This window comes from Pholcus phalangioides, unplaced genomic scaffold (genome assembly GCF_987345545.1).
Source record: "Pholcus phalangioides strain wild (caught in Gottingen) unplaced genomic scaffold, Ppha-v1.0 ptg000015l_1, whole genome shotgun sequence".
Classification (NCBI taxonomy): domain Eukaryota; kingdom Metazoa; phylum Arthropoda; class Arachnida; order Araneae; family Pholcidae; genus Pholcus; species Pholcus phalangioides.
In genome coordinates, this window is record NW_028301608.1 from 52,904,113 (window position 1) to 52,917,858 (window position 13,746).

A 13,746-nucleotide genomic window follows, 5' to 3' on the forward strand; every position below is an offset into this window, starting at 1 on the left:
TGTGGGATGCGATTTTAAGTGATAAGTAATCCCTGTTTTTAGTTCTATTCTTAATGAGAGGAAAAGAAAAACTGACTCTTTTTGAATAATTTTATTGATGTTATATAGCCATAGTTTCATAACTCATAAAGTTCATTAAGCCAAACGTAACTCACTATAACCGAATAATATTTTGTATCTTTAACATTAGCGATATCACAATCACTCGTAAGTCACTCAGGACTGTGAAATTCTCGTTGTAGGCCGCACTCGTTACATTGGAATTTCACCATCTATATTAGGATCAGAAACCAAATAGTTTTTAATTCTTCATAAAATAGGAATTTAAATAATACAATAACATGATAAACACAACAGTTAACAGCAAAATAATTCATTTATGAACGTCTTTCACGTACTTCAGTTTACATAGCACTTGTACTGGACATAAGGAGCATCCCTTACAATAGTCCAACAATGGTCAGCCAGCATTGAGAATGACAATTTTCTGTGGAAACGTTTTTCTATGGTCCTTACAACTTTTTCACCATATAATAACGAGAGTAAAGGGCATTTTAACTGACTAGAAAAACAGTGCCAACATAAAACTTTTTTCATTTAGATATTCATTTTCAGCAGGTCAAACGTTTTGAATTGTATTCAAACGTCATTCGAATTGTATATTTTCATATCGGACACACCTTCATTGTTTTCCACAGATATCGCTGATAAAGCTTTTTTTGACATTTTACACACCAACTCTGGCCATATCGCTATACTTCAATTTACTGCCGTTAAGAGTTGAGTGGAAATGAAAGCGCCATCTATCGATAATCGTCTCAAGCTCGTTAGGGAAAATATCTTGTTATCTGTTATCTAAATGCTTTTCCTGGTTGCAACCTGGGACCTGACAGCAACCTTCATGGTGATAGACAAGCATCTTACCACCAACCACTCGGACGCCAACATTTAGAATGGAAATACTGTCGAATCCCGTTTCAACGAATACCGTTATGGCAAAAAAATCGCGTTTTATAACTAACTTTTCTAATCCCCCAGATAAGTTTACATAGAAACAAAACAAAACCTACAGTTCCATTGTAACGAAATTGCGTTATAACGAGGTGATTTCTCCGGTTTCTTGAGTTCGTTATAACGGGATTCAGCTGTGTCTTCAAAGCGAAAGCCAATTTTTTTTATGATGATATTCGTATTCAGAAGGTCAAAATCATTCGGAATTGTATAATTGTATAATTCTATGTCAGGCGCAAATTCATTGCCTTGTGTGTCCAGTATAACTATTCATAAGAATGATATCAAAAAATATTTACATCTAATGTCTAAAAACAATGCCATTGCTAGTATGAGTCATTCTCTCGGTTTCTTCGCAACTGTATCCCCCCCCCCCTCATACTGCTCTGTATTTTCTCTGTTTATGAATGAAATTGCAATCGAAATGTAACATATATAATTGAAATATATTTTTTCAGAAAAAATTATACGGTAATTTATTTTCCAATATCTGAATTTTGCACTTCAAAAATATTGGATAATAATTTTTGACGTGGGTGTGTAGTATATAACAATTCAAGTTCAATAAATTCTTATCATTCTGCTTGTTGATATAAAAAAGCAACGTAATAAATATTTAAATTCCATAGGGAATATTCTGAGTGAAAGGAAAACTGAAAAATGTGTAAAATAATTGAATAACATTGTTTCTCCAGAAAAACGGGAGGAAAAAGCGCTCGTATCATTTTTTAAAGTAAGAAAATGATGGAGAGATATTTCACATTTTTCTTTACCCATTCAAATTATTACGAGGGAGAAGAAGAGAAGAATCTTTAAGAAAAAAATAAAACGTTATAAAAGAAGAGAGAATTTGGCTTGTATAGAGAGAGAAAAAGCATCGCATCTCTCCTCTTTAGCTATTATTTTTGTATCCCAGCAACACCAAGTACTACACGCTCACATTTATTTGGAGCTGCTCTCCGACCGCGAGTGAGTGAGTGAGTGCGTTTATGGTGCCGTCAAGAAACAGGGTCAGTTCAAAACAACAAATGAATGGTTGATCAAAACGATAAACGATACATCATGGATGGAGGAGAAGCTAACAGTAAGTGTATATACAACATTCTTAATTCTTTTTAACGTATAATTTTTTCTAAGTATAAAAATCCGATGAATTTGAAGATTGTGCTAGACGCGCGAGAGAGAGAGAAAGGGAGCCCCACCCAAAATATTTGTGCACGTGCTGATCATTAACTGTTTACTCACTCATATACTGTGACAGGAATTTCATAGAATTTCCAATAAAATAACCAATTTTTAAAATTGGTATATATTTTGTTTCTGTTTCTTTAATTTTAGTTATTTTTGTTGACATTGATTGGATTTTCAATAATTTAACAGCTCCCAATTTCAATATAATTATATATTTATTAATTATTGAACTTTTCGTATTTGAAGCAGTATAGTTGTTGAAATTATTATTATCATACCATAATTCTCTCTCATTTCAATTACTATACGGTAGCAGAATTTATTTTAAATTTGTCGAAAAAACGTTGTTCGGTTTTTTATACCATAGTAATTAAAGAAATATGGTGAGCATATTAATTGTCAATTGAGTGAGTGAAGTATGTCGTAACTAAATTATTTTCACGGATATTGAAATATAAGCTATAGAGATAATGAAATAAAACGATATTGGCTGTGTAAATAAATAAAATATAATTAAATTGAATATAGATAAATTATAATATACACCAATAAATCGAAAAATTCAGGTTTTACGTAAGATTCGTTTTAAAAAACAAATTTTTTTCATTTTGGGTTGCTGTAGTTTTAGATAAATTTGATTTATCCACATTTTTATGCGCATTATTATTATTACTATCATTGTTTTCTCTTTCTCGCTCAGCCCCCCCCCCCCTAGTTGAGCATTTTTCTTTATGTGGACCTTGAATTTGTATTTGTCCAATAAACAATAACGAATTTTGAAGTTGATATAAATTTATTTTGTTCCAATTTTAATTGCCTAGCCCTTATTTATCGGATTTTCAATAACCAAACAGCTCCCAAATTTTAATATAACTATATATATGTATTAACTATTGAACTACTTGTAGTTCTAAGAATTTCAGCTATTTTCAAATGATTGCACCATATTTTTTTTAGTTTCTATACGGTAGTAGTTAAATAAATATGATGAATATAATAATTGGCACGCGGTGAGTGAAATTAACATTTATAGTAAGGGAATTATATTTTCACACACACACACACACACACACACACACACACACACGGATATTTAAATATTAGCTATAGATAATTAAATAAAAGATGTTGGCTATGAATAAAAATAACGAAACATGATAACGTAAGATCCTATTGAAAATACACATTCATTTATTTTGGGTTTTCTATATTTTAGATATATTTGACATCAACATTTTTATTGACATTATTGTTGTTATTATCTTTATTTTTTCTCTCTCCTGCTATCTCCCCCCCCCCCCTTCTCTCTCTCTCTCTCTCTCTCTCTCTCTCTCTCTCTCTCTCTCTGAACCAAATCATTGGCATTTTTTCCTTGGAATTTGGAATTTTTCGACGGAAATAACCATTTTTTAAGTTGATTATATATATATAAATCTAATTTTTTTAACTGTAAGTGTTTCAGTTACAAACATTGTAATTTTAAGATCTAATATTACCTATTTTCTTCAATAATTATATGTGTCTTAATTACTGAACTTTTTCATGATTCAGAACAATATAGCTATTCAAAGCGCTATTATTACACCATAATTTTTTTTTAATGCTCTATGGTAATAGAGTTCAATAAGCATGGTTGATGTATAATTGACAATCGAGCAAGCGAATATTATACATGCACAGAATTATTTTCACAAATATTCAAATACAGTAAAATCCATCGAAACGGGTACCCCGTTAGATGTGGTCACCCCTTTTTTACGGCCAAATAGTGTAATTTAATAAATGTATGCATTTCAAATTCCTGATTAACGGTCACCCCTCATTTACGGATGGATGTTTTTGTCCCACCAATGTCCGCAAAAGAGAATTTTTACTGTATTAGCTATAAATAAATGAAACTATAAATAAATAAATGATTTTTTGGCTATAAATAAATAAAATAAAAATGTTATCTATAAATAAATTATCATCTACAAATATGATCGAGAACCGCAGGTATCACGTAAGATTCACTTCAAAAATACTCTTTTATCTATCATCCTTTAGTTTTCCTCAAAAATAAATGAAATATTGATGATAAAAACGGCATTTTCAGTGCAAAATATAAAAGTAATACCTTTTTCAATGAAAAAAAATTGTTTTCAAACCATATTCCATTCAAATTTTTTAAATAATTAGTAACTTCTAATATATTTTAGCTTTGCTGATGATTACCAATAGCAGTGAATAAATTATTTTGAGCTGAACGATCATAAATGATTAAAAACATCGGCTATTATTAATCAACGCACGAGTCATGTAAAAATTAAATTATGAGTTTGCTTAGAATAGCGTTAACTAAATTCCCTAGTATATCGTGCAATAAATTTTTACAGTACGAAATTTTATCTGTAATTTATTCTCTTTTGTTTTCGAAATTTGAATTTTGTGATCAAAGTATAATTTCCTAAAATTTTTATATTTTTACTTTAAAAACTCTCATATTTTTTCAGATTACATTAATTTTGACAGAAATGACATGTAGATTGCGATGGAATATTAGGAAACTTTTCCTATGATTTTATGTGATTCTTCCAATTTAAGTTGCGAACTTAAAGCTGCACGACATCATAACGGATTGTAATTGAAAATATAAATTATATCCAAAAACCAATTTTTATTTGTACTGAAATTGTATTTTTGATTTATTTAATGCAAAGGCCACAACAACCAAACTGTCAACGCAGGTGGCTGAACAAAGGATACCCATAAAAAATATGGATGTCGAATATAACTAAAATTTATCAAACATAAATAAGAGAAAGTAACACGAGGAAATAAATACATGGTAAAATAAAACTAATACAAACGAATGATTATGGTAAAATAAAATGCACTGCCCTTACGAAATTATGTTTTGGTTTATTAAATAAAAACTTTAGTTTATTAAATTATATTTTTATTACATGAATTCGAGAAACATTTAAATGGAATATTGATTCATATTTTTGTCTTTTGAGCATCATAGCTTTCGAAAAAAAATACATTAAAAGCTATACGAGAGACATCTTACCACATAATTACATAATTTTAACAATTTCTGTCTAGCAATTACGACACTTCGTCGGCAATTGAACATAAAGGAAACCCATTTTTTGTGCTGTATAAAAGAAATAACTTCGCGGAATTCAATTAAAAGTTTTAATTGTTGATAAATGAATATACAGATATTAAATTTTTTATGTGCAAGAAATATATTTTTTTAACACAAGTGATCAATTTTTTCTCCACATGTCAAAAGGTTGGTGTAAAAATATTTCAGAATATATTCGAAAAGAATGGTAGAGTTCGGTAATTCTTAATCGTTTTATTTCGGTGATCTGTATTTTTGTTGTAGCCCAACTGACATAGTGAGGAAAAAGAACATGGCCGCTAAATTTTCTCCAACACACAACACGATGTTCACGATCATTTCCTCATGATATCAACTCGCGTTTCAGTTGGAATAGAGCCAACGTTATTTTGCCAGAACGACGCCGAGTCAGGAAATACCCCATCGAAATCCCGCACGAATAAGTCCAAATTACAAAAATGTAATATACCACGAATTGATTGACTAATAGTTATATTAACGGGAATTTTATTATTTTTAGCCATCACTAAATTTCGACATTCACGCCACATATTTTCATGGAAGACGTGAAAAAAAAAATTCTCAAAAATATTATCACGAAGAAGAAAGGAATTTCTGTGAATTTGTTGGAAAAGTCTTTTTTTTTTATCGTTTTTTATGTTAGATTATTTTACTATAAATGACCTGTGTGAAATATACATAGATTTTAAATGCTTGCTCATGTTTTCACCAATTTATGTACGTATTTTTCAAGAATATTATTAAATGAAAATAAAATTATTCCAGGACAACGTTTCTCATTCTTTCTTGAATCCAAGGACCAGTAAAATATCTGAAACAATTCGAAGGACCACTTGTGCCCCCGTATTACGGGACATCACTGTGATTTTAGTTGTTTCGAATGTTTTTACACATTTGGGTTTATTACAAATGGGGGATTTTTCCGACTTATATCAACGTTTTCGATGACAACTGGTGACTCCCCGTATTTAAGATCTCAATTCCCCTTATTTTCCTGGATGAAATATGGTAATCTGTTCATTTTTTGAATGATTTTTTTCGTCACATACATTTTTGTTTACTGCGATTTATAGCAGCCCTTTATTTCCCCAGCCGTTATATACCCATTTTATCGTTAATTACAAAATTTGTAGTAAATTAATTTTCTTGGCTGCAATTAGTGATAACCCGTATTTTTCATGATGAGGTATGGTGAACCTTAGTATGACTATAATATTTTTATTTGAACCCAAAATGATATTACTATACTAATATCAATTATAACAATGGAATAATTTTTCATTTAGTTAAAATTCAATAGTCAAGTCTGCCTGTTGACCATCGTCACGAACAACATCTGGTCCGACGACTATAGGTTGAGAAACGTTTTTCTAACATATTCTGTTAATACAACAAACGTGTTCTTTTTGTCCATCTGTAATGGAGTACGTTGTAGTAAAATTTTCATTTACAGGAGGAAACAGGAATATATCCAACTATCTAGTCCAAATTCAGGTTCAGACCAACCTCACAGTACCAAAGTAAATAAAAACCAGTTTAATATGGTTCACACTAATGCTCCTAGAAACTCTAGGCTGACTTATCCGCCATTTTGAGCTAATTGTGACGTCAGTATTATCGCTATATATCAAATTGTTGTTCCCTATCCTGCTTTTTCTATCGTTTAGGCGTCACTTTGAAAGAAAAACTGGTTTTGCCGCTCGAAGATGTAGGACGATGCGTTCGCCCTCCTCTCTATGAGCACCTTAGCTTAGACAAACGCGCACAAACACCCCCGGATTTATTCTATGCACCGACTACCAATGAATCTTTTTTACCTTTGTGTGATGTAAAATATTGCTCACTTTGTCATATATCACCCTATCAAAATCAGTTATTTTCTGATTCGACGCAGCATTGCGTGTTCGATGTGGACCTACTTTGCCATAGATTATTTAATATCTGATCACAGTATGATTGGAATATAAAATATTTATCAGATTACAGAATTTTTATTACTTTGTCATTATATTGTCGAAATTAGGTTTTGCAATAAAATTTGTTGCATGTATTTTCATTAGGGAAGGAGAGGCTGAAACGTCGCTTTCGTTCCAAAGCCGGTAACCGGCTTGTGGAACTCGACAGGGAGCCAACGGAAATGATTTGCAAGAACTGTGGCAACACTGTCGTAACAAAAACATCGCGGCACAATGGACCATGCGTTTATTTTGGCGTCTTCGCGCTCATCTTTCTATTGTAAGTGATTGAAATGATTGATATTCTAAGCTTTGGAGTTTTCACCGATTAAAATATATATACATCTTTATGTTTCTTTCCGAAGAACTGGCAATGACAGGTGTTTTCAGCGTATAGCCCGTGAGCCACATTTATCCCGCGGAGCTTTTTGTTCTGGCTCGCAGCTCATTGAAAAATGATTAATTCTGAATCTATTAAAGAAATAATTTCAGAATTAATGAAGTAAATAATTTCTCGGAATTAATGAAAGAAATAATTTCGGAATTAATGAAAGAAATAATTTCGGAATTAATGAAAGAAATAATTTCGGAATTAATGAAAGAAATAATTTCGGAATTAATGAAAGAAATAATTTCGGAATTAATGAAACAAATAGTTCTAGAATAAACGAAAGAGATAATTCGAGATAATGATATCGACGACCTATTTCAAAAGGCACAAACAATAACGCAGAAAATTACATTTTTGAGTTATGCATGGCATGAAAACGGTGAAAAATGCCTCTACATAACTACATACTTAACCGTACATGTACCTCGTGCACATTTCTGTACGGAAATTCTAACGAATTGGTATATGTCGGAATGTGTGTTCTAAGTGTATGTGTGGCTCTAACGTATTTATGTTGTCGGAATTGTGCTTGTGTCGTGTTCTTAATGGTGACGGTAGTTTTATGTAACGCAAATTCTCATAAGCAATAATTCTGCACTGTTTGTGTTGCGTTTTCATTTTATGCCGAATTTTTCGTTTTACAGCGCTACCTGTGAGCGAAATTCAACTTTTTTTCTTAATTTCTCAAAAAAAAAACCCAAAAAAAACTAGGTAATTATAAGTATTTCAGTTCAAACCAGACCTCCTTATATCAATTGTTTGATTTGTTTTTTTATTTTTAAAATGTGTGTGTGTTCAAGACCTCTCGCGCACAACTTGTATTTTTCGGCCATCTTGGAAATAATACTGTACAAGTGCACATATTGCAATTGCGGGCCCAGTTCAAAAAGGCAACAACTCAAAATTCCATGTTTTGAGACATCTGCATTTTAAAGATTCACTTTGTATGGGAACTGAATGAGAATCAACTCAATTTTAATTACAGTAGGAAACGTATAAGCAGTGGTGGGAGTTGTTACTGTTTCGTTGTATGTAGAGGTAGTTTTCCAGCTTCCAGACGTGAATGCGAGCAGGTCTCCCATTTAAAAAAATCTATTCGCAAAGAGAAGGCAGACCAACAACACGATACTGACATAACATGAAAATTCAAGCATTTACCATCTTTACTTCAAAATATGGAACACAGATGGCGCTTTCAACCGTTTAAATGTATCCCGAACTACAAAAAGGCGCTCATACCGAAATGTGAGTTTTATGTAACGCAAATTGTCATAAACATTAATTATGAGCTGTTTGTGTTGCATTTTATGTGTTATGTCGAAGAGTTTTTTGTTTTACAGCACCACTTGCACATAGATTTTGAACTTTTCTTTTGTATTTCATCAAAAAAATAAACTTGGCCCCACACACACACATATGATAAGTATTTTAGTGCAAACCGTTTTTTTTTTTATGTCAGTTGGTTGATTTAATTTTTGACATGTGACCAGTAGTTCTCAAAGAACCTGTATATACGAAAAAGAATTCCATTTCAAATCAGTTAATAATCCTTAGATTTGAATTTATTTTATTGTTTCAGTTTCCCACTTTGCTGGATACCTCTGGTGCTACCAACGTGCAAAGACGTTTTGCATACTTGCCCAGAATGTGGTGCAGAATTGGGAATGTTCAATTTCATCTGACCGTATCGTATTTTTGGTCTCGCTGTAACGACGACGCATTTCCTTTTAAAATGCTTGCGTGCAGCTCACAATTCGATTTTTATTTATAAAAATATCTTCGATCCGAAAAGCATTTACTTTTCATTTTGGAAGATTCATACGTATGATATGTGTATATTGTATGATTTTGTTTGTATGAATCGAATTTGTATACATTTACTGTCCCGTGTACAGCTTCCGTGGAAGGAGAAAATTTTTAAATCATTTAATGCTATCGCACATATAAGTGAAAACTATTCATCGATATTCGAAACCATTCCAGCTGCCTTAAACCAACAAAAACCTATATTTACATTAATGACGTGGTAGATTATATAGATTATACTTATATGTATACAGTTCTATACGTATGCAAATTTTAAAGGTCTATTTCTATAGCTTCTAGTGACTTCTCAACGTGACTTAACGTATAATAAGAATTGCATTCAATGCATTCATATTAGATGGACAAACCACATGAAATACGCATGTACTGTATCACTCGCTTAAGTAAAAAGAAAAGTCTATCTTCGCAAATCTATGAAAATTTAGTAAAAAAAATTGATAATACCTTCACCTTTCGAACCACAAGTCGTGGATCATATTTGAAATACAGTGCTTTAATTATCCACATGCAATATACACTTATGTACGTTCATCGTACGTACTATATGTACTTATCTATAACTTTTCGAAAGTAAACGTTCCCTTTCATCGTGCTCAGATTCACTATCTTATGATGCTGGCATGCTCACAAAAAATTTTTCAACTTTGGTAATATCTAACTGATGCATGTATGTTTAGATTATCAATAATTTTCTAAATAGAATTCAGAAATTTTAAAAATTCACTTCTAAATTCTAAATTTTTTTTTTCTCCGACTTTTATTTTCCAATTAAAGGTTTTCTAATCAAAGGTTTCGTAAAGTAAAGTACCTGAAATAGAATTATGATCGATTAAAACATTTTTAATTAGTTCCATATAATCGTGATTATAATTGATATCAATTTGTAAGAAAATATTAATACGTTATAAAACATGTCTCTGTAACTAAACATATGAAAATTTCGTCATCATCGTAAAAGTTGATGCTCCCAAATAGTTTCCAGAAGACTTGAAATGGTTTTAAAATTTTAAATTTGATCTTATAAAGAAGTAATTAGCGTAATAACTCACCATATTTTGAATAAAAAACTGTTGCTTATTGTAAATTTCAACAATAAACTCAATAAAAATTCACTTTATAATATCAGCTTAAAATCATATCTATGTTTCAAACATCATTGTAAAAACTACTAACTAAATTTTTATATAATATAACTATGGAATAAAATGACAAAATATAAATAAGTATATATATATATATATATAATTATAAATTTATATAAAATTGCATAACATCTTTTTGAAATAAATTTATAATGAAGTTAATTTTTTACACATTTTATTGCCGTTGAGAGGAAAAAAATTGGAAATTTAATTAATAGTATATTTTTATGTTCTCGGAAGACTAATAAAAATGTTTATCATACAACATAATTGGTTTAAAAGAAGATTATATAATAAACCAGCCGTGATTTTCTTGGTATACCAAGTAATTTATGAATCTGAAAAAAGGAATTGTTAGCCTCATATATAACCTGGTCTCAAATACAATATTCATTGCCGTATATATTCCGCAAATTATTATACATTCACGCTTTTAAAAACCTATTATTCTTGTAGTTAGAAACTTTTTCCACTTTCGCTCTACGAAAGATTTGTTCATGTACATACGTATATATACATACATAATCATTGTATTTTCCTAAATTATTTACATTACATAAGCTATACATTTTTTACATTTTTTCTTGCATATCTGCATATTCTTCTACCTATTTACAGCTTCAAATGTTATACGCATCACGTCAAATTTCTTCCTTATAATCCAATTCACATACGTGCAGTATATTAGCAATTATTTATGTATTAATACATATATCTACGCGCACATTTTAATATGTAATTCAGAAATATATTCATATTGTTCGCAATTTTTTCGTAATAAAAAAAACTACCTTTCTCAACTATATAGTGAGTGGTATGTATTCATTTTTCAGAGTGGTTTTAAGCAAGTGGACTTGTTCAAAAAAAATTTTAAAGCTGCTAAAGATAGAGACAAACGGCTAAAAGTATTTGAAAGAGAATGTTTTAAAGATTTTTTGGTTTTTTTTCAAACTTTAAAATTTTTACGTACGCACACACTTTTAGTGAGGCGGAGGATACTAAGCCTATAGAGCATTTCTTGCCATGTTATTTGTGATATGGATGTTACAAAGAATGGAACTGTGTGCAGTAGAATCCACTTATTAGAATCACGGATAATGTTGTTGTTTGGGTATTGTTATCATTTTTGCATTTTGCAAACTTTACGGAACAGACCGATATCACACATATTACGTGGGAAAAAATTCGTTTGTAGTGATCAGGACTTTGGTTTAGGTTATCAATTTTTTCTCTTCGAAAATTTTTCCTTTTTTGCATTTTTTGAAGACCATATTAATTTTTTCTATGAGTTATCGTTATCAAACTGCAAGATTATCAATCCATGTAGAAGGTCGGAAGGCTCCCAATTGACAAAAATCTCCATACACATATATATATGCCGTACATTATAAAAAAGTTCGTGATACACATAGACAGTTCCATTCCAAATCTTCAAAATTTCTGAATTGAAAAAAAAGGACGATTTCAGAGTAGAGAAAAAATAAATTCTGTTGCAGAACAATGTGGGAGAAAAAAACGATATGATCCAAAATTTGAAACAAGTTATGTGGAAAAACAGAATTGTCCCGTTCCAGTTTTCCATCCGTCCCGCTCGACCAAACAGAACACATGGTCATCGTACATAGTACCGTGAGCTTTCCGGATATAGTTATCAATTGGTTATTGTCATCAGAAAAAGTGAGTCCTCATGTGATTGCATTAAGCAGTGCAGTCTGTATGAGGATAAAAGAGAAATGAATGTAAATTTAAAAAAAATTTAATCTCCTCTTTCAAATGCTTCAAGCAATTTGTCTCCATCTTCAAAACAGTTCTAAACATCTGGACCACCCTGTATTATCATTTCCATAAATATTTTCTTAAATTGATGCATTTAAACATGTCGATGTAAATTGAAGAGTTGATTAACCCTCTAAGGTCTATAGTATACGGAGATATACATGGGAAAAAAATCAATTATACCAATTTTGGTTTTCTCAATCTTTTTTTATATTTTACATTGCATCTTTTAGTGTCATTTTGAATACAAAATTCGGCTATATTAGTCCAATACTTTTTTTATACGTAAAAAGAGTTGATTCCTCGTCGGTATCATTTCTCTTAAGAGCTGCTGAAATTTTACGTGTTCAAAGATTTATAAAATCCCAGAAAATTTAAAGGATTGAAAATAAAATTAATCCTTTAAGCGGCACAGCAGAAATCAATAAACCATCAGTGAAATGCGATATCCTTCTTTAATGAAGTAGGTTTTCTTCTGATTTTCAGCAGGTGCAAACTAAGGTGTAAATAAAAAGGTATTCCATTGAGAAATCAACTTTACAAAATATCTGGATTTGTCAATGTTAAAATAAAGAGGATTGTAAGGAGGCGAGATATCTCGTCAATGCCTCTTAAAGGGTTAAGATAAAAAATATTCACATTCTCTGAACAAGATTTTATCTGTTTATAATTTAACAGTGAAATAAAGACATAAATAAAGACAAAATGTGCATTATATTCTCAATCAACCATTTTAGCTAATAAAAAAGTAATCCACTTTAATTAATTAAATTGCTATTTTGATGTATTGTTTCAATTAAAAATATGGTAAAACACCAATTTACATTCGTTTTTGTAAAAAAAAAAAAACAGAGCGTTTTTATTGTGGGGGAGGGGGGGGGTTAAACCATAAAGAGGTTCAGGAAACGAAAAATTATAAATATTTATGAATTTAAATAAATTTTTGAGAAAACATTTTTCGAACGATACCTTAAATACACCCTTTATTTTCGATTTTTTCTTCTTTTTTTTTGAAATAATTTATTGGAAGTGATTTTTTTTTCTCAAAATAACGTATAAAAGTCCATTATGTAATACGCATTATAATAGTGGTTTAAAAATATGAAAGGAAAGGGTCAACGGAATGCTGTCTTGAAAAATGCAACACTGTTGGTGTTTTGTGTGGCAATTCATGCGTTGTAATGTGTTTCTATGGCTACTTGTTTTTTTGGCCCATTCCATACTTTAAGCCCTCCCTCGGACTTCACTACCTTCCTCTTACCTTCTCACGCAACGCTCTGCTTATTCGATTGTTCCGCGTAAAATAATAAAGGGAAGCTA

General features: G+C 30.8%; 1 protein-coding gene across 1 annotated transcript; it reads left to right on the forward strand.

The window, feature by feature from the left end:
* Positions 1-1,950: 1,950 nt before the first annotated feature.
* Positions 1,951-10,696, forward strand: LOC149076204 (lipopolysaccharide-induced tumor necrosis factor-alpha factor homolog). Its single transcript, XM_089245505.1, has 3 exons — positions 1,951-2,095; positions 7,396-7,570; positions 9,261-10,696. The coding sequence occupies exons 1-3, from the start codon at positions 2,044-2,046 to the stop codon at positions 9,361-9,363; spliced, it is 330 nt and encodes a 109-aa protein (XP_089101631.1). The 5' UTR covers positions 1,951-2,043; the 3' UTR covers positions 9,364-10,696.
* Positions 10,697-13,746: the final 3,050 nt, after the last annotated feature.